This window comes from Coturnix japonica, chromosome 14 (assembly GCF_054131305.1).
Source record: "Coturnix japonica strain WE chromosome 14, WE-NBRP24, whole genome shotgun sequence".
NCBI lineage: Eukaryota > Metazoa > Chordata > Aves > Galliformes > Phasianidae > Coturnix > Coturnix japonica.
Window position 1 is genome coordinate 7306975 of NC_140676.1, and position 25888 is coordinate 7332862.

General features: G+C 42.4%; 1 protein-coding gene across 6 annotated transcripts in view; it reads left to right on the top strand.

Moving 5' to 3' along the window:
* ZFAND6 (zinc finger AN1-type containing 6) overlaps positions 1 to 23544 on the top strand; it is a 30618-nt gene extending 7074 nt beyond the window's left edge. For all 6 annotated transcript variants that reach the window (XM_085515401.1, XM_085515402.1, XM_085515399.1 and 3 more), the window contains 5 exons: positions 12812 to 12981; positions 14175 to 14286; positions 16291 to 16391; positions 21820 to 21933; positions 22544 to 23544. In XM_085515401.1, coding sequence (XP_085371527.1) covers positions 12831 to 12981; positions 14175 to 14286; positions 16291 to 16391; positions 21820 to 21933; positions 22544 to 22692 — 627 coding nt within the window. In that variant the 5' untranslated portion in view covers positions 12812 to 12830 and the 3' untranslated portion in view covers positions 22693 to 23544. The remainder of the gene's footprint in view (positions 1 to 12811; positions 12982 to 14174; positions 14287 to 16290; positions 16392 to 21819; positions 21934 to 22543) is intronic.
* The last annotated feature ends 2344 nt before the right edge of the window (positions 23545 to 25888 follow it).

The following is a 25888-nucleotide window of genomic DNA, read 5'->3' on the forward strand; positions in this document are numbered from 1 at the left end:
GCATCCCGTTCTGGCGCATCTCTGATGTAAGAAGAGATACTTAACAATGATTGTAAACCTGTGTACAAACTGCAGGACAAATGTTATCCTGTTGGCCATTGGGAGAAGGTCTGTTCTCACCAGTTCCCAGTGCTGTGGGGTGGGTGGCTCTCTGCAGGGTCACCCCGTGCTCTGCTTCTGGCTAACGTGACTTAGTGAAGGTCATGACCTCCCATGGGATGATCTTTGTAAACCAAACCCTGCAGCCTTAAGGAGGGCAGTGGGGCTGTCCTGCAAACAGCAGCTGGGTTCAGGCTCCCTGCTGGGCTCAGGGTCCCTGCTGCTCCCCAGCACAGTGGTCCTGTGGGTGCTGCTGGCAGAGCCAGCTACGCTCACATTGTTTTAAATGAGCGGCCCGAGCCAAGCAGGCCGGCTGTGCTTCCCTCTTCTTCTTCCCCCTATTCCCAGAGTGGTTTAGTGATCATTTCTGTTAATTGCTTTGTGCCCAAGGCAGAAGGGGGTAGGAGGGGAGGGGGAAATAATGTCATCTTAGAACATTTCAGTCCTACCAAAAAAAACCAACAACCCAAGTAACATCTGTCCGTGGTTTCAGGCATGGGGCTGTGCCTGCTCACTATCTGGCTGTTTCTAGGAAGGACATGGTGACAGTGAGAGCTGATACTTGTAGCTGGGTTGGTGCTGGAGTTAAGGCCCGGGACAGCTACAGGGCTCCTCAGGACATGGTTGGCCTCATAGGTGGGGCAGCTGATGGGGCTGGCCATGTTTACACTGTAATAACGTTTGGTGAAAATAAGCAGTTAATTACACATGACCTACAAAGGAATAAAAATAACCGAGGTCTGTTCTTGCTTTAAAATCCATTTAACAGAAGAATGAAAGGTTTGGGCTTTTTTAAACCTGCTTCCTCCCCCCAATCCCCACCTATTAGAAATATCAGGAACATTCAGTTTTTTCTTCCTTGTTCTTGTTGGATGTCTCAGATGTGTCATAAGCTTCTCAGCCCTTAATTGAAGGGGTGGGGTGATATATTTTTAACAGATCCCTACTTCCAACTGTGTTTATAGGGCTTTTGAGCTAAATCGATTAGCAAAAACAAAGCTGTGACAGCATGGAAAACAATTTCTCCTCAATGAAGTTGTATCTGCTTGTTCTTTAGTTGCTGACAGAAGCTCAGGTAATTGTTTTTTTCATCTAAAAAGTAACTTTTTTGGCTATTAAATTATGTGTTGAGATTGAGTGAGTTAAATGCTATGTTGGTTCATCTTTTCTTCCATTTGGATCGACTTTAGACCATCATTTGAGTGTTATTTACACGAAATGCAGAAGTTCACTTGTATATTTCATAAAAATAGTTCCTTTTTGAAGCAACAGTTTCATTATATGCATGGCTCTTCCTTTAAGTTAATGGTTCAGCAGCCTTAACAGAAGCCGGCACTGCCTCTGAGCTGCAGACCACCCCTGCTCAGCCACTCTGCCCTGTCAGGATCCATTTGCGTCACAGTGCTCTAACCTTCAGGACGTGGTATTTGTCAGCCTGAAATGTAATAATCCTGTATCTGTAGCCCTGAAGTATAAACAGCACGGCTGCCTTGGCAAGCCCTGGCAACCACCTGAATGCTTCGACTGGCCCAGGGTTGAAGAGGACGCTTTGCTGGCACGTCCTGTGATTCATGGTGCTGATGCATTCTCAGCCATGTGAGGGATTAGGGAAGAAAACAAACTTTGTTATCAAATTAGCATGGCAGCCTAATAACAGTGTTTTTGAGGGCAGGAGTGAGGTGCTCTCAGCTTGTTTAAATGTTTTGTGTCGAGCGTCTTTTTGTTTGTTTTTTAAACAATGATTTAACTTTTGGCCATTAGCTTAAACAAGGCAGGAGAGCAGACAGTGTGTGCCATCCAACTATAAACACAGAATTGGACTGATGAAAGATAAATATTGCGTGAGAAAACAGATATTTTACTAGTGAAGACTTGAAAGTTTTGGAAATAGGAGACAAGAATCTACAGGCTTATAAGAGACTGCAAAGAAGTGGAATTTGTCTCTATGTAAACTTAAGATGCTTTCTTGAAATGCTCATGGAATCAGAACCTTTAGTGCAATTAAATGTATCACGAAATGGAATATTTTCTCTGCGACAGAACCTCGATCAAGGTAGGAGCAAAGGAGCTCACTGTGTTCTGAGAGTGCTTAAAAAAGGGTGGGAAGAATAACCTCCCAATGTTTCCAAGTTCAAGTTTTCTAAGGGAACATCAGCAGACTCCTTATGTTGGGACCCAACCATCCAAATATCATAACATTGTGATGCTCTGTTCAGTACTGGTGTTAAGTCATTGAGTGAACTGATTTTATAGGGGCGAGTTAGAACCAGTTATCAACCCAGTGTTATCATCTTGGTGGAAAGTAGTTGTTTTAGGGCTTTTTGATATCGCAGTGGTTTCACTTTGCAGCTGCAAAAAGCAAGTATTGATATGGAAGGACTTACCTAGATGATGTTGTAGGTAAGAGGTTGGAGAATTGCTCAACTGGGTTGTTTGGGTATCAGTGTGTTTTCGTGGGGGTTGTGTGAGGTATCATGGAAGAGCAGGAAGGAGATATTAGTAACGATGGGTCATGGTGGGTGTGTTATTAGTTATGTAGCCAGCACTATCGGCTGAGTGTGACTGTCAGAGCAGGGCCTGGGGCCAACCCCCAGATCAAGGAGAATCTGCATTGCATGCGCTGGCCTCACAGCCCTGTGTGGATGTTTTGCCTTCCTGAAAAGTCTCATCAAACTTAGTTCAGTGCTTTGATTCCACCTGAAAACTCCCGAGTGCAGCAGCAGAATAACTGACTCACTTTTATGTTTGTTTTTCTTCTTTGGAGGTGGAGGGGAAGGGAGGGTGAACAACCGCATCACCCCTCCCAAGTAACAGAAGTACTGAACAACTCTAATTTCACACTGCAGTCACTCAGTGGGTTGTTGGGTTCCTGCACTTGCTTTCTCTAACTTAGTGTCTGTGAAACTTCTGGCTGTTTTGATCTTACTTATTTTGATCTGTCTCTACTGCAACAATTAGCTTGTTCTTCAAAGTCATGGTGTGACCCGCTGTCTGAGTTTTATACGTGGCTATTTGGTATGTAAATAAATCCCTGATGAGTTGTTACTTATTTTTCTGCCTTGGGTTCCCCACCACACAATGCTGGTGCACTGGACTTGTGTTTTTCAAGCTGCAGCAAGCAGGTGGTACTCATGGAATTAGCCTAATGTAAGGCAGCAGCTGAGGCCATGGTGCATGTGAATGTGTGTGTAGGTCAAGTTGAAGGGCCTTGGTCTTGCTGATCTCTGGGTATTTGTGAGCTTATGCTATAATAAATGGGAATATATTGTCCTCTTTATCCATTGTTTCCTGGTAAAAGTCCCATTGGCTGGTGCTTGTCAGTGAAAGGGAATGAGTGTCATGATAAAGCCACGCAGCTGTCCAAAATGAGGTTTGATATCTTGTGAGCAGGCTTTGAATCATACTTTGGAATGGATGAAGAGGGAACAGGCCTTAGTGTGCCAAGCAAACTAATTGAAGTGAGGTCTGTTTTGTTTTCCTTGCTTTCCTATTTCTTTGTAAGATGAATTTTCCTCCCTCTAAATGGTGTCACTCTGTTGTGTGTCGATGTATTCCACCAGAGAACACAATCACTGTGGTAAGAGGAGAAATCAGATGTACTGCAGAAAGAAGTATAGTTTAAAGTGTTTTTAAAGATGTAATTTCCTTATATGCTTGGAGGAAAAAGGGGGAATCCCAAAGCACTGCTTAACAGCTCAGGTCCTTTGGATACAAGTCCCTCCCTTAGTGCCATTTATGGCTGTATTTTTCTATGTAGAATTGTAGAAAGAACTCTGTACAAAGGTACCATCACAACAAATGGGAGACAGTGGCATCCAGCCATGCTATTTTTAGGCTATTGTGCTCCTAACTTGCTGATCTAAGTGTTCTGGACAGTAAGCAGGAGAGACATTGTACTAGAAATGCACGCTCACGTAGTAAAGTCTTGTCTGAAAATGGAGTGAATAGCAAACTTGCTTGTCAGAAAAGCAGTTTAGTGTTGTACCTGAAGTATTAGTCAGTAAAAAGGAGGTGCCCTGGTACTTGCAGTGTAAAGTCTTGCTTGAAAGCTGGCAGTCAGCTCTGGCTCCCATCCTGTTCAGGTTGAGGAACTGAAATGCACACGGTCCCTTCTGTGTGGTCTTGGAAGTATTAATAAAAATAAAGATTGTCTGTTCTGTGACAGCAGTGAGAGGAAAATGCCAGGTGTCATCAGTTAAGTTTCTTCCAAGAATTCTTAAGCTTTTCCTAAACACTGGCAATCTTTCCATCTGAGCAAATAGTGTAGTTCTAGAAACCTTCAGAAGGGAGAATGCCTTACGCCCTGCAGATTGCCAATTGTTCCTTAACTCCTTCTGTGTTAATGTGACACTGCCTTGGTCACTTAAGGCTGACACAAGGCAGCACTTGTACTTCGTGGTCCCTCTGCCCTCTCTATGCCACGTGCAGCTTGTGTTACTCCTTACACTGTGGCTGGGCAGTGGTGTAGAGTTTGGTTCTCATATTGATTTGATAGTTCTACCTTCTTGCCATAGAGCGCTGCTGCCTTGGCTGCCCCAGCACAGAACTGTGGAGCTGCACCAGGAACCAGGTGCAGGAATAGGCCCAGGCTTTTGAAGAACAAAATTTTCAGGGCAGATCAGTGCCTGGCACAGCAGGATTGTGTCAGAAGCATCTGAAGCTGTATAAAGCCCCAAATACACATATCGTTGCATTGGTCATGGGGAGATGTATGTGGATATACCTGTGCTGGTTGCACTTGGCCGTTCATATGCTGCAGTACTTCAAACAGTGTAAGTGACAGCTGAAAGAAAGGTAAGGAAAGATACAGAACTTAATGGTTAGCGTGAGTAGTTAGTTGATGTATTCATCCATTTGTCAGTAAATATGAAGCAACAGATAAATACCAGTTGCCCAGCATGGTGCTTGCCGATCAGCTGTATTTTCCAATGTTTTCTGCTGGGTGATTGGTTTTGATATTTATGTGTTCAGTAGCTTGTTTGGATATATATATATAAGCTGTCTCCTCTTGTGCTTTTTTTCCCCCCTTAATTATTATTTCAATCACAACAACAACAGAAAGCCTAGAATCACATTGGGGTTAAAGCAAAGTAGCACCTTGGAGTCTCTGGCTAAATTTAACTGCGTTCCAAAAGACCAGGAATGCAGCTTTGCCTCAGGGAATATTATACCTCTTTTGGCGAAAAGTTGTCCCTAAATACCCTCTTTGTTTGGTCGGGCTTTAGCTTTAGGTTAAATTCCCCATCGAACCACAGTAAGAGTATTGTATAATTTTGAACACTTAAATTAGACATAGCGCATAATTCTAAATGGAACAACACGTCGTGCATGGTAATCACAATGTTCTTGGAAGTTGAGCTGAATTCAAGCTGCTCTAGCCAGAAGTGATGATGATCCTTTTATTTATTGACATCCAGGAACCCTCATATTAAAGCAGGACCTCCCTTAGCATTAGGCCCACGTAGAGCCGTAGCATTATAAGCTAATTAAAATTCTACATAGTGCTGTTTACAAAAACAAATTATAATGTGTTTTGTGCTCGCTGCCAGTTCTGAGCAACAGGTGTTTTGTTAGCAAGAAGCCGTCTATTTTGGGAAGTCGTGTTAAGGCAGCTTTTATCTCTTCTGAGTTTGATATGCTTAAAATAAGTGAAACATGGTGTATTGAGAAAAGATTACTTCTCACTGAACCTCAAAGGAAGCGATTACTGAATCCGTGTCTGTTCTTTTGATAATTGTATGGGTAATCTTGTAAATGCTTGAATCTTCCGTAAGTGTTTTTTTATGTTTGTAAACCCAATCCTGTTCTGAAATGGCATCAAAGATAGTTTATGGAGTTGCCTTCCTTGTTCATGCCTCGAACTTCCATCCGGTGCTCAAAGGGAGTGCTGGGAATTCTAGAATCCTCTTATTTTACACATCCACTGACCTCTGAAATGGCTGCATTGCATGATAGCATGGCAGGATGCATGTAGCTTGTGCTGCCTGCTTCAGAGCAGCTTTCTCATCTCTTACAGGGCATCTTAAAAGAAGGCATTTCAAATAAACTCTGTGATTGGAAATACAGGGAGTAGCTCAAGGACTTGTGCTGTCTTTGGCCTCAGGTTCCTCAGTGCTAAAGCTCAGCTGTGAGATTGCCCTGCTTGCAGTTTGTGCTGGGGCAGGGAAGAACCCATCAGCAGTGCCTGATGTGGTGCAGCTGTGACTGGTGTGAGCTGGGAAGTGAGAAGCTGAGATGGTTTGCTTTTCTCACGGGTGTAACTCCTGAATCTTTATTGCTTTTGAGCAGAGATGCCTGAGCTGCGCTACGTAAAACTAATGCACTTTTCCTAACAGTGCTGTGTTCTATCATCAGTGTAACTTCATGGGAGGTTTCTGTGGCACTCTTGTTACCAAGGGGGAAGGCAGACCTTCACCTCCTGCTTTTAATCATGGAAGGGCTGAGCTGAGCAGTGCAGCCTCATGCCTTGGTTGAGAAAGGGGCTTTGCTCTCTTTTGACCTGTGTGCTGGTGGTGCTGGGGAGCACAGTGCAAGCATTCCTCGGGCTGCTTCTTGTGCTTCTCTCAGCTCGCCAAGATATATCAATACAGAAGCATAACATGCTGACATACTCTGTTTTGGTTCTCTCTTCCTGGTCTGTAGTTCACTTGGAGGTTGTCTTTCTTTGTGCAAAACAACTGTGTTACTGTGTTGCTCTTGGTGATTTTAATGTTTAACCAGTTCCCTTCATTGAAGGTCCCTGTTGTGTCTTGCTGTAAACAAGTGCGTGTCCTGCTCTGAGAGCTATCTGCTCTTTTTTTTCCTCTTCAGCCCTGAAGTGATTTTTGTGGTATGTGGGCTTTTGGTTTTGTTTGTTACTTGCATGCAGTTTGACCTCTCCAGAAAGGGCAGCCTTTCTGATAAGCATCACAGAAGAGCACAGAACAGAACATGTGGTGGTGCTGTTCCTGAAAGCCTGTGGATGCTTCTCTGGGCTGGGGTTTCTTGGGATTGCCTCCAGGTGCACTGAGCTGTTGGGGATAATGTGAAGGAACTTATTTTCAGCTGGAGAAAAGCTTCCTTTGAATCACACCAGGTCTGGGTAATGTCATGCACAAGGGCCTGATGCTGGTAATGCTGCACTGTGAGTCTTGGTGTAATAAATAATAAAAGAAAGAAGTACTAAACATAATAAACCTTGGCGTGCTTTAGCATCGTGACTTGGGATGGTTGTTTTTCTTCTCTAGGATGAAGATTCTTGAAGGTTTTACAGAGTGCTGCACCGGGCCCTTTTGGTGCTGCAGCACTTACCAGATGTTACCCCAGCATCACACAGCCAAAGCCAACAGCCCTGCATGGCAGCTTTCTGGAATTCTGACACTTTCATGAAGCTCCTTTTGTCTGTGCTTTGCCTCTTTGAAATCCCATGTAAACACATTGTGATTCCTCATGGTAGCCAATGAAATGTACCTGTTACTGCGCTTGTTATTTTTAAGCTGCAGCAGTGAACATTACGGAGTTACCCCTTTACTTGGTATGGTGAAGGTACTGAAATCAGGAACATTTGCTTTGGCTTCTGCTGCTGTGACTGCAAGTAACTCGATGCTTTTGTTTGAGGTGAATGAGAGTTTCAAAGGTGCCTTGCTGTACAGAAGCTCTTCTTTGGTTCTTGTAATCCCTACTTTACGAAGGTGGAATGTGGCCACAAGTAAGTAAATTAGCATCTATTAATAGTGTATGTGGACAAGCGTGAGAAGCTGAATCCTCATTATCAGTGATCTTCTTGATACCAGTATAGTATCTGCATCTTTATTTTTGCCTAGTAAGAGCAAGAGGATTGTGGTGGAATACTTGTCTTGTTCCTGGGGTAACCTTGAGTACAAGAGCAGACAGCTGGAGTTGACAGTATAAACTCTTTAACACCGAGGGCTTTGTCCTTACCAAGTGTTCCTGGCTCCTGCAATGAGGTGACACTGTTGGTATGTTTTCTGGCTCACATCAGCTGAGAAAGTTACTGCTGCTTCTTCCCTTCTGAAGACCTGTGCTGTGCTTTCTGTCCGCCTTCCATTTCTGAGGCTGCGTTTTATGTGTTGCTGTGGCTCCTTCCTCCCAGTGTGTGGTTCTGAGCCATGCAGGCTCTTGGTCTGTTTCCCATCTTAAATCTGGTATGTACAGTGTGTATGTGTGTGTATGGGGGGGGTGTTGCTTTCTTGAGGGTCCAAACTTCTTAAGGATCTGACCTCGCTGCCTACTTAGATGTAGAAGTGAAGGGAAGAGTTCCTGTAACTCCTTAATTCTTTGTTTTGTAAAGCTCCTGTTAGGAGCGTGTAATAGAAGCACTTGTTTTTTAGCCTAAAATAAATCTATGCATGAAACAAAAATAAAAAAGCTGTTCAACAAGAATAGACCGGAGCGTAAGTAGATATTAGATGACTTGTCAAATGAGTTGCGAGAACACGTTATGCAAGTCTTTGGTCACTAGTTTGAATATTATGTTTTCAATATGAGGTCATTACGTAAATTCTGCTTCAGTAGCTCAAATCGCAGCTTAAAGCCACGTTCAGCTGGGAGCAGGAAGAGAAGGTTTGATGGATTCAGCGGAAAGCTTTACGTGCCTGGGATCTCTTGCTGCTTCAGGAGGACTCCTATGTGCAGAAACATGCAGCAGCTGTGTGTTCTGCTGCTACACAAAGAGGTCACTGCCCTTTTAGATTTGCTTGCATAGTTGGTCCTTAACCATACTCACTTTTTTTTTCCTTAACCCAGAGGATTCTGATGAAACTGGGTCAGAGTGTAACTACACATGCAGCTATGCTGGCAAATCCGAACCAGCTGTAGTGTTGTAGGCAGGGTGAGCTGTGGCTGGAATGCCATGTCTGCTTGGCTGTAAGGGCTGAGGCCCCTGCTCAGCTCTGCCAGCTCTCTTTGGCTCTGCAGCAAGTTGCTGGGACGGAGCAATGCTTTAAAGCTCCAAGCGACTGCTCGGTGAATATGAATTGGAACCTTGTGGGAGAGAGCAGTAGGGTAAAAGACAACAGGGCTATTTTGTAGCTTGCTATTAATCTCTGCTCCTGGGGCTCTGTACCCTGAGCTGAGCTGTGCTTTCAGTGGGGCACCTGAGCAGCTGCTCCCTGTTTCTGTGGCTTCTGCTGTAAAGTGATGTCCTGTAACAGTCGGTGCTTGGGAAACTTCTGCAGCAGGACTCAGCAGAGCTCTTTTGTTAGGCCTTTATTTTCCAGTTGTTTGGATAGATTACGTTGAAATCTGTCAGTGCATTGTTCAATCATCCTTAACAGTGAAGAGCACCTTAACCTCAGCTCTCTGCTTTCTCTTGGAGAAGCACTTCCAAAGCTGGCATTGTGTGGTCTGAACTGCATTTTGTTTGGCTATGTACCTGCTGAAAGATGTCTCAGTATTGACAGCATTGAGTAAGACGATGTAAATTGCAGTAGGAGGAACTTTAGGATGGGGTGTAAGTAAATGATGTTGAAGTGGATGTGTCAGAATTGGAAGGAGGTGAGAGGACAACTTGGATTCAGGAGATCTTAAGGAGAACAGATGAAGGGAAGGCTGACTGCAGCCTGGCATTGTTTGGGTTCCTAAACCTTGTGTGTTTAATCCGACTAAACGCTGCTCTCTGATCTTACTGATTAACATTTCAAGCCTATAAAGCTTAGAGCCTCAGTTCTTTGAAATGAGTAGCACAGAAACATTTTAATTAAAAGAAAAATAGGTGAAAAAAAAAAAAAACCAAACCCAACAGTCGCAGTATTGCGGTGCCTGCTCCGTGGGGAAGGGATGGTCATAAATATTTTGTTACTTTCTTTGTGAATTCATGGGAGAGCTCTCTCTCCTCGCAGAGAACCCGATGTTCGGGAGAATGTAACCAGCTTTCATGTTTCCACTGCCTCAGCTCAGTATGCTTTATCATCACTGGTGTCCTTTATGTGGTTCTTTGTTGTTTGTTGGGCAAAATAATTTCCCCTCTGAGGATGTGCAGTAGTGAGAGGGGAGCAGTTGGACCTATACTAGAAAGGGTAGGAAGGAGAGGATTTAGCATGGCGGCACACAGCTCTGCAGGCTTCTTATGACAACAAGGAGCACTTCTGAATTGAGCACTAATATGAAGTCAGTGGAGGTAATCTTAAGTCCAGTGATGGTTAGCTAATACAAAGAGGCTATTTCTTCTGTAATCTTCATCAAAGTGGGTGTGCCAGGTCTTGTTAGCTGTCTGTCAGGCCAGCGAGCTCCCCAGTTCACTTGCATGTATCTTGCTGGTTTTCCATCACACAAGCAAGCTGCTCTGACTCACTATGGGGCTGCCAAGAAAGGAAGGGATGGGAGCACAGCAGGGGCTGTGGGAGCAGGCGTGCTCCATTCACAGTACTTCTCAGGGTGCAATTTCCATGACAGCCCACCATTACGTGTGATGGTTGGGCTCAGTGACTGTGAATCTTCCTGCATGAGGAATAATGGACAGTCCTGAAACGATCTTCTGAGGCTGAACCAGAAGCTGGAGTGGGAAGTTCTTCCCTCCCCTAAACAGCTGTTCCACCGCCTCTTGCTCTTAGTGCCTGCTAAGATGGGAGCAGCCCTGACTGCTGTGCTCGCTGCTGTTTGGCTCCAGTGGTGTATGAGGGGTGAGGAAGAAATGCCACTGAAGCATGTGCTGGGGCCTCTGGTCCCTTGTGTTCCCAGCACCTGCTCTTGGCCAGTGGTTCTGCTGATGCTTGAAGCCAGCTCCTCTGCTCAAAGGAGTTGTTCAAAGCATCTTCAGCTCCTGTGTCTCCCACTCTGACCCCTCTCTCTTCCCCAAGAAGCACATTTGACAAACAGTTTGGGTAGCGTCGTTGGATTTCTAGAGCTGACTGCTTCTTTGATCCCTTTTAGTGCCTGTGAGCGCTGCAAGGGAGGGGAACAGCATGGGAGAGGGAGTGAGAAGCTTGGCAGCAAGAGCTCATTATGGTGGTTTGGCATTGTGTGGCTTTAGGGTTCAGATGGTTCAGGTCAGCCATCTCATCCTGCAGCTTGCAGGCTGCTAATGAAGTGAGGTGGTGGATGCAGTTGCCCCTTTGGAATGCAACAAGCTGTTGTGCTGTTTCAGCTCCTTTCTCACTGAGTTTTGTACTGTTACATCAGTTCAATACTATCTCTTCTTCATTTTATTCTCAAAATATTAGCAACCAATATAGGAACTTCCACTTCCTGTGGTTTTTATTGAAACTCCGGAGGCATCTGTGGCACTTCCCTTGTTGATCAGCACGTTCTGGAACCTCATGCCATTGGCTCGCATGTACCTGGTGGCTGGATCCTCTGGTTGAAGAAATCAGGAGCTGGCTTTTCTAGTTTTTCTTCTGGTCATCCTTGTGCGCCTTTCACAATTTGCTTATTGAAATGGGGCAGACTTGAAGTCCATTATAAGAGATAGTTACCGTGCAACTGCTTTAGCACCTGCTCTGTTCAGCAGCTGCTCTTTGGGCAGTCAGAAAAAAATAACAACCCAGTAATGTGCTGTTATTGAGTTCCTAATAACTGCTTGAAGCTTGCTGCTGAATGGAGAGACAGTCATAGTCAAACTTGAGATTTAGTCTGTAGGTTTTTAATCTGAAATTAAGTGTTCTTGCCTAGCAAATGAGACTTTATTAGCTGTTGAAATACTTTGTCCAATGGGGTTCTTAATTAGTTTTTCAATCTCAAATACCATATGCCAGCGGTGACTTGTGTAAGGTTTCATCTTTAAAGTGGTTGGAGCTACCAAAACACAGACAACTCGTGTTAATTTACACTTTACTCACACAGCGCAGCTGAAGATTGGACCCAGCATAAGAATTGAATTCCTGCATAGCTTACTTGAAGCTCCTTCCACAGGGTTGTCTGGAGAAAAGGCAGGCAGGAAAGTGCTTTTTCACTTACAGGTCCAGTACTTCAGCAACATCAAATCTAGCTGCCATTTGAGGTCAGAGGGGGCTTTGTGCATTAAAAGCAAGTGCTTCTGTATTGGTGTGGATCAAGCAGGTGAAAGAAGCTTAATTGTAGGTTGAAGCTTAATAAGTTACTGAGATTTTTTTGTCTTCCTGCCTGTACATCTTTATTATCTTACATCCTGAGTCCTTTGTTGTCCACAAAGTAGAGCACTTCACTGCTGTGAACAGGAGATTTGGCTGGTGTTCATGTTGCTCTGAGCTTTGCAACCCAGAGATTTACTTTTAAGTATCAGTTCCATTTGCTTTTGGAAAATGAATGCAAAGTGCAGTGGATGTGTGATTTCAAATACGTCCTGTGTAAAAGGAAGCCTTTCTACCCAGGTGTATTTCTGACCGTAGGCTCATCTAGTTTTATAGCAAGACAATTGGTGAAATAGTCAAGTATCTTGGATCCTCCTGCCCTCTGGGTTTTCTTTTCTATGCTTTTGATACATGTGCTGACATTACTTGCAGCATTGATTTTTCAGTGATGCTGCTCATCTGTCTTCATTTTGTCTTACAAGAATTGTCTGTGCTTCATCCTAATTTCTGATGAGGATGTATATAATGGTAGACCTCAGCAGATCTTGAACAAAATAGCTGATACCTTAAGGTACTTAACTCATTAATGAGGAACTTTTCTTTGGTAACTGGTACAAAATTGGGCAAGTGTGTGTCTATCTATATCTATGTGTGTGTATATATATATACATATATATATATATATATATATATATATATATATATTTCTCTATATATATCAATTTCAGGTGTGTAGAAGAAGAGAAAATGGCTCAAGAAACCAACCGTAGCCAAGTGCCTATGCTTTGTTCCACTGGTTGCGGATTTTATGGGAACCCTCGAACAAATGGCATGTGTTCAGTATGCTACAAAGAACATCTTCAAAGGCAGAACAGTAATGGTAGAATTAGCCCTCCTGGTAAGTAATGATGTTGTGCTGCTGTTTTAAAACTTGAAATGATAAGCTGGGCTGTACTTTGGCCTTGGCACAGTGCTAAATACTCAGAAGCATTAGTGCAAACCAATGACTGTATTCGTGTATGTATTTTACCTGATGGATTGAACTCGGATGAAGTGCTCATGGTGTTACTGTGCTGTAATTAATCTGTTTAAAGTTGCTAATATATATTATATTCATATGACTGTTTACAGTTCCAAGATAAAAAAAGCAGGGAAATGCTAACATGCATTTCCCACAGCTACTGATAGTGGAGGAAATGTCTGTCTTAGGGAATGCTTGTGGAAAGCATCTCAAGTTCAGGTTTGCAGCCTGATGCTGAAGGATTAACTCCCAGGTGCTTTTTCTTTTCTATTTTAAGAAAGGCTTTTCCTCCTTTTTTTTTTAATTTTTATTTTCTGGCCCAGTGCCCAATGTATTTGTTCTGTTGTACAGCACTGATTTCCCCAACCCACTGCAATCAATGCTGTCTTCCTACATTCCCTCTCTAGGAGAAAGCTGGGAGGGCTCTTCCCCCCTCAAAGTTAATGGTGATTGCCTCAAGAAAAGGAACCCTTTCTCTGTTCTATTTCACACTTTCAGACTTCAGCATGTCTTGCTGTGGAAAGGAGTGCAAGGAAGTGCACCCCTCTAGATCTAAAATGCATATTCTGGCTTGGCTGGATATCGACACCAAGCTTCTCATGTTGGAATCTTTTGTGAACTTTTTCCTTTTATTATAAACGTAATTTTTACTTGGAAACTTCAGCTTTCATTGCTGGAAGCTTAGAGACTGAGGTTCTACAACTTCCTGGTGTATCCTGAGGAGATGCTGAGATGTTACAGTGCTCTCAGATCCACCCTGGTTTGTTGGAACTTGGAGTTTATACAGAGGAGGCTGCTTATAGATGCTCTCAGTAACAACAAATAGTATTTTAAAGCTCTAGTTTTGCAGTCTTGTGCTGTGAAACTTGCAGGGGCCTGGGGCTCAAACGTGTTCGAAATATGGCCAAACATAATTACTTCTTTGTAAAACTATTTTTCATTATGATGTAGGCTGGGATTCAATTACTTTCCTGGCTCGTGTCGTGGGGGTCAAAGAATAGTTGTGTTGTGTAGTTTATATAACCCTTGGAAGCAATGTAACACATTTTACATCCGTGTCTTCCTTACAGGAGCTTCTGTCAGTAGTATAACTGAGTCCCTACCAGTTCAGTGCACAGAAGGCAGTGCCCAGGAAACTCAGTCAACTTTAGATTCTTCATCTACTCAATCTATGCAGCCAAGGTAAGCTGTTTCTGTTGTTCTGACTTTTTTGCATGGAAATGTTTTACCTCCATGTATTCACCTCCATGATTAAATGCTAGGACCTGGCTTAGAAGAGCATCTAAGATCTAACTTAGAAATTTAAAGCACGGGATGTCACAATAAATAGTAGAGGATCTGTTAGCTACATCTCGCATTCAAATGCAGATTTCTCTTTAGAATTTAGCCTCAAACAGGAGCATTGCCAGCTTCATGGCTGTTCCACAGAGATTTATTTGGCTAGTTTTCCAGCTCCACAATTTGCAGTTAGTTGTATCCTTACCAAAGGAGAGGTTTTTCCATCCCAGGCACTTGAGGATTTTGTAAAAATGGCAGAAAGTTGTTGACGAGTGCTCTCATAAACGTATGATAATGTGTTAACAAACTGGTTGCTTTGCAAAATGTGCAGCATGCAGGGGAAGGATGCCGAAATCCTAGTACAAGTTGTACTGCTGAATTGATGTCTTATTAAACAAGTCATTTCCAACTGGATTATTCAGGGAGACGTAATGTCCTCTTGTAAATCACTCAGACTTACTAAGTGCTCTCCATTTGGGAAAGCTAAATATTTATTTGCTTGGTGGCCGTATTTCAGTTACGGATTGGTACAACCAACAGCAACTTTAGAAGTGCTCTGGAAATGTTTTTGGAGTGAGGAATGTTAGCTGCATGATAGAAGTGAAATGAAAATCTGAGTAAATACTGCTGGTTAAAAAAAGAAATGCAATAAAGTGCAGACCGAGGGTAAGCAGTATTTGGTTTCTTTAAGTTATCACTGACTGATTCTGTTCAGGCTCTTTTCTACCCCATAGCTTTTTATAGGAGGTGCTATCTCTTGCTTGCATCCTGCATATGAACTGAGTTCTGGGTGCTGTGTTTGATGAGGTGAACCAGTTGAAGTGCCTTGGGTTTGTTTTCCCACCCAACCTTTATTGAAAGGAACTATATATGATCACTAGCTTGCTTGTTGGCTACAGAAGAAAAGAATAGCTGGTTGTCCTGAGCCTTGTGTGTCAGAAAATCAACATCTTTTTTCTTTCCTCCCTTATAAAACTGGGGGTTCAACATCAGTCTCCAGTAATACCTCACTGAGCCTTTCGAGGAAACAGCAGCAAAACAAAACATGCATTTTTATAAGTGTTCAAAGATCTGCATGGAACTCTTGGCAATGAAATTGACCTCCCAAACGTCCTGGTTGTGTCACAACCTTCTGGGAGGGCTTTGTTGAAGTGTGGGCTGCTGGGTAACATGATCTTTCTTAATCAGATCGAATCCCTGAGAAGAAGGGGAGAAAGAAATTGGGCAAGTGGGCAGTGTTACCCCTCATCTGACACTTGTGGCACAGAAGAGCTGCTGCTAATCAGCTTGACTGTGCCTGACTGCTAGAATTAAGTCTCTCCCATAATGTCCAGAGTATTTCACTGTGGCTTTTCAGCTGCCCTCTGGTTTTAACAGTATGGCTGACAGTGTTGGCGGAGTTGGCCATCACTGTTTTATACTTCACGAATGTAAGTTCCGTGTAGAACTGTGGATGCTTTACTGCTGGAAGCATTGACATGCTGCAATTTTCTTGTTCATATCACTGGAACACCAGAGGTAGCTCCCCTACAATTATCTTGCTGGCTAAGGTTTCAAAAATCCCTGTGTGTTGAATGTTGCATTGTTGCTTCTCCTCTATGGAAGGATAACATAGTGAACTATGATAAATGGCTTGGGGGGGGGGAGATAACACATTTTTTGCTAGTTGAACTGCTTTATTGCAGACTGTGAATGCAAAAATGTTTAATTTTTCATCAATTCAGATTGCTTAGTAGTCTTAATAGTACTTCTTGTTCATGGTTATGGAAGCAACATTGAAGTAAAAAAGCATTGGCACTCTGTCTTGTCAAGACTTACTCTGATGTATTTATTTCAGGGATGTTCCATAGGATGTAGACATGCTTCGTGTTAAAAAACAAAGTATAATTTTTTGTCATTGCCTTTCAGCCCTGTATCAAGTCAGTCACTTTTAACAGAATCTGTAGCATCATCCCAACCCGATAGCACGGCTGTGGACAAAACAGTACCTGAGACGGAAGAGTTGCAAGGTTGGTGCTCTGGCTTTTGGAGATGGGTGTCTTTAAAACCTTGACTGTTTGTTATATGCTCCTGTTCAAGAGATGGTCTGTTCTCAGAACTAAATGTTCTGTGAAATCAGATGTAAAAATAATGATAAACTTCATGTAAGAGTCTTGAACTGGAGATTACTGGCTTTAATTGCAAATTTCACTAACAAGTGTGTTAATTGTTGGAAATGCACATCATAAATGAATGTTTTGTTAAGTCTCTATGCCCCAGCTACTACGTGAGGATAGATTTGGGAGAATGCTTTACTTCTCAGGTTGGTAACTTGCAGGTTAGGCAAGTACCATGGAAGCTTGAGTGTATTTGTTACAGGGGGTGTTATGACAGCTAAAAACAGTGTCAGTGTAAGCATGAAACATCTTTTGTATAGCTTTTTGCCTAGGGACTTGTTTGATTTTTTTTTTTTTTAGTGTAATTTATCAAAGATAAAATTACTCATCCACATGCTCTGGTTTCCTGATTGGGGGGGTGGGAGGATGGAAGAAAGAACACCTGAAAGGATTGTTTCAAATCTGGTCTAATGTCCTTATGTCCTTATTGTTGTTACAACGTAAAGAGATTTTTGTTGTTGTTGTTTTGAGTTATTTTTCTTGGTTGATTTTTTCTCTCTATGCTTGTGGAACTTAAAACTAAAGTGTTTAATAGCGTTTCTTAGGAAAGTGCAAAAATCAGGTAGTGTACCAAATTTGTTTGGGCCTGTAATCCACTGACTTTATAAAGGGTACTTAAAGGTAAGTCAGGAAATATTCTGTCTTCTGCTGATGCAGCTAAGGCTTCTGTGCCTGGAGCTCTGTTTCTAGTAGTAGTTTGGATTTTCCCACAGATAGAGTGTGCCATTTCACTTAATTGCTAAATACAGGTTCTTTTAAAACTTCTGTTATTGAAGTTCGGTGTTTCAGGTATTTTACCAAATCAGTTACCATCCCTTTTTGTAGGGGAGGATAAAACAGTCCATCTTTTTACTTAGTGCAGGTAACAGCCACAGTCTTTTGTCATCACTCACAGTTCGTGTGACCAGGGAGGTGGGAAGGTTTTAATGCTTAGGCTGCTTTGTTCTGCTCTTTGTATTTCTGGAAACCTGTTTACGTCCAGAATTCATCTTTAGGATTATGCATTAACATACATTGCTTCATTTTCTGGAACAGAATACCTCCAACTTTGACAGTGTGCACAAGGCATTCTCTTAACATGTAGATCAGTCACATCTGACCTTCTCTAGACTGAGAGAAGGCAGGGACTACAAGGACTTATAGGGCTCAATTTGTGGATATTTGCACAGTGGAGGTGGATTTTTCAAGGTATATCTTGAGTTGTTGTACCTCTGAGTAATACATGCATGGCTTTACTTTTGTCTCAGTTCTGTAGTATGGAGAAACTGGGATGCGTTGCATGAACCCAGCTCCTGTACAGGTATGTCCCTTGCAGGTGACCTCATAAGTCAGACACAGATATCTTGTACCATGTGTGACATCCATGTCAGAGTAAACCTTTATCAGGCAATATAATGTCAGTTTTTTAGGCTCATCACCTTCTACTACCACGTTTTTTCTTCTTCACTACTTCAAAAGCTTCCAGAACCTGTTAGTCTTATGATTCTTTTTCTTCTACCCAGAGCCTGGATTAGTGTCTCTGTCTACATACGTATCTTGCTTGGCTGCATATGTAAGATTGCTTGGCTTAACTGTAAGCTGAAACTCTGGGTTTATAGCATGTACTCATTCAGTTGGAGGTAGGGTAATAGTATTGTAATTTTTCTGTAAAGACTTTACCCTGCAAGCTTTCAGAAGGAAGTCTCATCTCACATCTAGAGAATTAGAGGGAACGTATATTTATCCATCTCTAAAGCTAATTATCCCTGTGAAAATATAGGAACTAGAAGCTTTGATTTCCAGGGTATGTTCCTATATTCCCATTTTACAGAATGCATTTCAAGGGTCAACCTGCGCCAGGTGTTTGGAGTGTTTCAGTGTCCTTTTCTTTGTACCTGAGTAGTTTCTAAACTAAGAACATTAGCACGTAATTGCAGTTCTAAATTACAGTCCCTATTTATAACTCACTGTGGCAGGGTCAGCCCCATTTTTCTGGATATTACTTCTGTGCTATCCCTTAACTGAAAATCATATATAATGCAGCCATTCCAGTCGTAATCTTCTGCTTTGAAAAGTGCAAGTTTGAAAAGAAAGCAGTTTGCATTGAATGCTAGGTGGGCTTTATTGCCTTGTCATAGTTTTGCATCCCAAAGAATGTCATCCACATCAGTCAGAATTTGAGTTTTTGGCTTTTGACAAGGGATGTGAGGCAGTTAGGTAGCATTGCCTAGATGTGTAGCATTTAAGGAGTCTCAGTATGCTGGGAGTCCCAAACTAAGACCTTACAGTTCTTGTGCTGTCTATGGATGGGGGTGTGTGGAGTGGATTTTCCTATTTGATCACTTGCTCAGCATTTATTATCCTGAAAAAAAAAACCAACCCTGTTTATAGAGCAAAAAGCCCAGACACCAGATAGTGGCTAATAGGTACCTATCCTTTAATTTTTTTGTTCTTATGAACGTATCATTAAAGGTGACCTAAAATGAAATGCACTGAAGTAGGTACAATCCAGCTCTTGTAGCAGCTTTCTTCTATTTTGAGCATCTCTCCAACTCCTTTTAGATTACCTTGTGGACTGCTGTACCTTTCACTCAACATTACAGCTGTGTTACAATTAGCCAGTCAGGATTCCTTGTTTGTTAGGCACTGGGTTAATTGGGCTGCCTCCTGGCAAGCCTGCAAGCAAGTGAAAAAGGTGTTTCACTGCTCTCGGCTTAATGAGTTTAAAATAGGCAGGTTAGGATTCATGCTTCAGGTTTCAGGGAGGCTTTTTAAAAGGAAATCAGACTTAACCAACTTGAGTAACCAGCTGAGAAGCGTGTGCATGTTTGTTCTCATTTAAGGCAGCCGGTTTTGTGCTTGCTTGGTTTTGGTTGTGGGGTTGTTTTCTTTGTGAGGTATCACCGACTGAATAGAAAGCTTTATTAAGAGTAGCTGCTGTGAAATTTAACAGGGAGGTAACCTGGACAAAGTGCAAATGATAAGGTTGTTTTCTGCTTTTGTTGCATCTTTAATTTTAAGGTTGAAACAATCCTTCTCTTTTGGGGTTAAAATGCAAACAGGACTGGAACGCAGCAATATCCTCCTGTTGTTTCTTTGTAGGTGCAATATGTGTCAAGCTGGTCTCTTCAGCTTGTTGTTGAGAGTTAGTAGTGATCTTCTGGTTAGGATTAACCTCATGTATTTCATTTCTTTCAGAGTTGGGTATTCTTCTTCTTAGGTTTGGTCAGATGTGCTTGAAAGGTAAATAAAGCTGTTAGTTTTCTCCTCATGGGAACGACCTTTTTCTTTCAGAAGCTCTGCCTGGTAGTAGAGGTGACAAACATCAAACATCCAGAGCTGGCGGAGAGGAGAGAACAGATGAGGTGTCAGCAGCTTTGCAACAAATGTGTGCAGTTCTGTGTTGAGCCTGCAGGGATACAAGAACTCAAGTGTGCTTTATCTCCAAGGTGTTGTTTTCATGGTCAGAGTATGCTGAAGTTCAAGCAGGCTTGGCACAAGCAAAGCAGTAGCAAAAGCTGCTGCCTCTAGGAGGAAATCCAGGCTCTGCTTGTTTTGATCGGCTTGGAACACACTCTGTAAAGCAAGGAACTTCTAGGGGGCAGGACAACTTGTCACCTCCTGAGAGATGAGCGTTTCTTCGTGCTTTATTCCTTGTTGGTAGTTGGCAGCTTGTCCTGGTACTGCTGGTGCTTCTGTTCCCCAGCAAAAGGCAGGGCTGGGACTGGGGGAAGGGAGGGAACCAGTTCCAGCAGCATCCTGGAATCCAGACAAAATACAGCAGCTGGGAGTGGTTGCAGCATATTTCCTGTGAGCTCCAAGCTGGGTGGCATTGCATTTTTACCTGGCTTTTTTTCTATTGTGTGTCATGCTTGTCTTATAGACAGAGCCCTGACGCCCTGTTATCTGAAGGTGACTTACCAGTTGGGGCATTCACGATTATCAGAGAGGATCTTCAGTCTAATCTGTCTCCTGTGCAAAAGCAAACTGAGAGGCAGAATGTTCAGTTAGTACAGTAGGTACAAAATGACTTGTGGCAGCAGTAAAATCTTCCCACTCAGTTCAACAGTAAGCAGCAGCCCTTAGATATTATTAAGACTCTCACAATAGGAAAAAAGAAGGTTTATGCACAAAGAAAATAAGTGTATGTGTAGATTGGAGAGCCTTGTTATGTGAGGAACAGTGCCAGTTTTCCTTAAGTTTGCCTTACAGTTACAGAGGCTTTCTGTAAAAACTTACATTGAAGTAACTGGATTTTGCTACAAGAAAGAAAATGCAAACCTGAGTTGTTAGCTATGAAGTGGTAGTTTATGGCATAAAGCTTTCTTAATGAGGTCTGCTCTTTGTAACACTACTAGAATTCACTTAGGTAACTCTTAGCACTTCTGATACATCCTGTGTGTCTTTCAGTCCTTACTGCTTTCATGCTTACATTGCAAACCCCTCAATTCCTTCTTGAGATCGAGTTTGCTCTGGTGTCTATTTTTGTTTTGGAAAGTGAGGAGTGTGCAAATAATGAGGGAAAACCAACCAGTTTCTGGTTTGACCTGAGTAAGGCAAATAGTGCCATTACTTTTTGTTCTTCCACACAAGCTGTAGGCTCTGCTCTGTATGTGAAAGAGCAATGAAGTAGTTTGAAAGTTGTCTTGGGTTTCAGAGTAGTGGAGTTCCTTTAGTTCTGAGTTTCCTGTGCAAAGGAGTGACTTCCTTGCTGTAGATGTAGGTGAGCAGCAGCATCCACAAGTAGTAGAGATTGCTCTGAAACACTGCACTTTGTATGTCCTCATTATTGCAGCCTTCAGTAAAAATAATGGTGTTCCAACATTTGGAAAGGAATATTTCTCTCAGCATGTCCTCATAATATACAGTGCTGTTAATGCTGCTTAAAAGCTTCTTTCTGTATTTCCTGTTTTAGGGAAACAGACCAGTAACACTGATGGGGAAACACTTGGTGTTGGATGTTCATTCTCTCCTCAGATCTGGCAGCTCAGACTCCTAATTTTTAAGCCTATTTTTACTCACTCTGATATATAAAGGGATGGAGATCAAACCTCTTAATTTATGGTATCTTAATACTGTGAATTCTGTAACTGCATTCAGTGAATTCTCTCCTTGAATTGGATTGAAGGTTTGAAGGGAGGGAGTGCTGTGAGTTCATGACACTTCACATATTGAAGTTGCAGCAAAATCGTAAACCCCACAGCCTGAGTTGACAGTGTGGGCTTTAGCTTATAGTATCGTTTAAACAGAGGAAGAGGAGAGAGATGTTTATCCAGTGTTCTCATCAACTTTTTAATGTTAGCTTCAGTGTCAGAGAACGCAGAGCCTACACCTGAAGAACAAGACAAGTCACTTGACAAACCAAAACAGAAAAAGAATCGCTGTTTCATGTGCAGGAAGAAGGTTGGACTTACTGGTAAGCAATACTCATTCTGCTTTTCCTTATAAAGAAACTTAGGCTTTGGACCTTTGCAAACATCTGCTCTTAGGGCATAAATGGGGCACGGCCACTTCTTGATGCTGTTGATTGGGAGAGCCTTTGCCCAAGTTTTGTTTCTATCTGAACTGTACTAGACTTAGTCCTTCATGTATTTATTTTGTTTTTCAGCTTCCTTTCTCTAAGCAAAACATAGAATTCTAAATACTGCTCTCTTGAATTCTGCTTAGCTGGGGCTTGGCTGATAGCTGGCTGCCATTATTCACTGACCATCATTGCAGTGGGTCAGTGGAAAGGCCTGAGGAAGCTTGGTAATGGTTCAGAAACAAAGAAAATGATCCAGAAGTCTTCAGGACTGAGTTTTGTACTGATACGTAATGCAACGGGAAGGATCTGTCGAGTCAAATCTTGCTTTTTATTGCTTAAATGTATTATTTGTGATTCTTATGCTTTCTGCAGCAGAGCTTCTCTTTGGCTGATTGACACTGGTGACAGATTTATTGATAGTGAGTGAACACATTCAGGATTTAAAACAAACGGGTTTGCTTAAGGAATACCAAAGTACCTAAACTGCTGTTTCTGTTTGCAGGGTTTGAGTGTCGGTGTGGGAACGTTTACTGCGGCATGCACCGCTATTCAGATGTACACAGTTGCTCTTACAACTACAAAGCTGATGCTGCTGAGAAAATCAGAAAAGAGAATCCTGTAGTTGTGGGGGAAAAAATCCAGAAGATCTGAACTGCTGCTCCTGCTGGAATACAAAATCCTTTGACCATCTGCAGATTAAATTGACTTGAGCTTTTTATTTTTTCCTTAGTCATCGGGAATGTAGAGCAGTGTACCTTGCCTAGACCTTTTAATCATGCATGTCATCAGATGAATAGATTTTGTTCTTTTTTGTTTTGTTTTTGGCGAAAATGACCGAACATTTATTTTTCATTGCAGTTTTCTGTGGCTGAAGACTTAAGTAAAAAAAAACCTGAGTATTATCCTTTAAGATCATCTTAATTTTAGTTGAGTGCAGAGGGCTTTTATAACAAATGTGGAGAACAATATTGGAGGGCTGTGCTTTTCCAGGATAAAACATGCATGCGTTAACTTTGCAGTTTATTTTCTTGTTGTATATAGCATTTCTCTGCAGCACAATTTCCTTTTATTTTTTTTGGGTTTTTTTTTTTTTTTGATAATGCCTTGTATGGCACAACTAGTTATCAGTAACTGAATGTATTTTAATCATTATGGCTGCTTCTGTTTGTTTGTTTTATTTTTTTTCCCCATTAACGAGAGGTTATACATGTTCGCATATTAGCTTGTTTGCACCCTCTACCTATTTATGTATGAATCATTTGTAATGAGAGTGTGTGCTGAGGTTGTCTGTGTGGTTTGTTTTATTTTTTTTTTTCCCAATTGGTTCCTGTGTGTATGGGGGGGGAAGGCTGTATGCACTTCACTGACTGCAGGTTTCATTGGTAATTACATCCATCGGTCTGTCTGTACACAATATGAAGAATGATCTGAAGTACCTGTGCTGTATTTATGTTTATCCATGTCTTAACTTTGATTAAATAAAATTAAAAAAAAAAATAAAAATTGGAGGCCCCTGTGGCTGTCACTGGCATCAGTAGCCCAGATCTCTCCTGCTTTGTTTGCATGGGGACCTTCCATTGACAGTTCCTTTACTTACTTACTTACATACTTACTGTGCATTTATCCACAGGCCGTATGTATCCCAGTGCTGGCTACAGTCTGATCTTATATTTTGTGGGGTGTCATTGCTGTGTGCTGCAGTGGGGTTATCTGTGACTATGTGCTTAAGTCGGGATGAGCCTATGATAGGTAAAAGCAGCATCTCCAGCTTTATTGGTGAGCCCTGGAGCCATGTGTGTGTGACTGTGGCACTAGAAAATATTGCTCTGGGTTTTATGATTCACTGTGACAGAGCACTGCACAACCTTCCCTGAAGTTAGATGATAGAACATGCCTGGAGAGAGTATTTCCAGTGGGATTGTGTTCTCAGGTTTGAGATCCACGTGCTCCGACATGGAAAGCTGCCGCAGCCACCCTCCATTGTGCATCAGTAGATCTGCAGGTTTGTAAGTAATCATCTTCTGGGGGTATAAAGGTTGAGTAGTTTGTGTAGCAGCCTGGTAAATTCAGGTGCTGTTGTTTATCACAGGACTTAACGGTACACCAAAGTGGACTGATTCCTCTCCATGTGGTACCAATCCCTGGCTGAAGTTCCACGTGGTGACTTGCTGCTGCCTTTGGGCACTTGTGAAATCAATGGGATTGTGTGGTTTTATTTAAAGTGTTAAATTTTTAATCAAAGCTGGCTGCCTTCTTTACAATTCTGAATGCTCTTTAAAAGCTATGGATGGTGATTAGTAGATAAAACACTACATTTAGCACATAAACACTACGCAACAGAAGGAGCTTTCTCTATCAGCTGTGGGGAGTAATTTACAAGACCCAGTAATAAATGAAATATCTTGTGCTTGCGTAAGTGGCTTACACGCAATTGATGAAGCAGAGGGTTTTTGTAGTAAAGGAGGGGAGAAATGGCTCTGAGTCTCAGTAGCAGTTTACACCTATGGGTCAGAGATCTTCTGTTTCCTCAGAGCATTTGCTAAACTTCCTCTTAGGTAGCGCAGGGAACAGAAGAGCAGCAGTGTCTTTTTTCATGGCTGTCCTTCACTTGGCTGCTGCTCTACTCTTCTCTAAATCTTCCCTTCTCAGTTTAACAACTTCCTCTTCACTGTTTTTGGTTTCCCTTTTCTAGAAGTATCATTTTCTCTATGTTTCCTCTGGCAGTGATGCTCCTGGGCTAAGCAGAGAGATGCCGTAGATTTTGCAATGTGGGGAATAACAGTTGTTTTGTAAGTTCTGGTATCTGAGAGACTGGACAAAGGAAGGGCTTAAGAAGCAGCTGCCTTTGGAATTCACGTAATCCCTTCACTGCTGCCTGTTATGAAGCAATAACTGCTGGCCCTTGATTATACAGTAGGAAATGTGACTGTGCCAAGAGGAAACTGAATGTGCAGTGCAATGGCTGTACTGACTGGCAGGGGCAGTGTTGGGTAATTCTGTTTCTACACATATCCTTCTCAAGACGACCTAATAAATTTGTTTATGGCCTGGCTCGTTCAGATTGCTCCGAGTAAAGGATATTGAAAGATAATATGGTCCTGATATATGAACTTGGACTGGAAATCCACCTTTCCCTGACAGCGAGTTGGTGTTTGCTTTGGCGTTGGCTTCATGTTATCGTGGTGGTTGATCTGCTTCTCAGTCTGGATAACCAGCCATGCTCTTCATATTCTGTTATCAGCATTAGGTTAGCAGATGAACATTTTAATTAATACCAGCACGTTCACAGCACTGCAGCAGCCTTGCATGAATCTTGTTTCTCAAGATGCGCGCTGTGTATTGGACGCACGCTTTCAAGCTGTTGTTTTCTCCTTGCAGTACGCAGCTTACACACAGTTCCTGTAACCTCACATGGAGCCTCTTCACGGCGTTTTTCAGCCATCATTGGCACAGAGTCGTAACTTGAGATGCACTGGATTTGCTTACAGGGAATTCTGCAGGAGTTGGTGCGAGGCGTCGTATTGTTTGAAAGAAGAACCTGCTCCAGATGGCGCCACATGAGCTGTCACAGATGGGCTCTCGTCGCTGGTGTTGTGTCATCTCGCACTGAATCTCTGCCTCTCCAGCTTGCTCTGTTTCTTCTAAAGAGTCTTCTCTGCCAGAAAAGAAAAGTTGAGCAGGAAATAAGCTCTAAGTTCTTTGCTTGGCAGTCACGAGCTGTCTAACCGCGCTTATTGGAAAGGTGTGACCTTTGCTATTTGGTTTCAGTTTCTCAGGTCATTCCCTCATTGGTTTCTGTGCACGGTGTGACAGCTGGGTTGGGGATCAAAAGATGCCACAGGTTCCT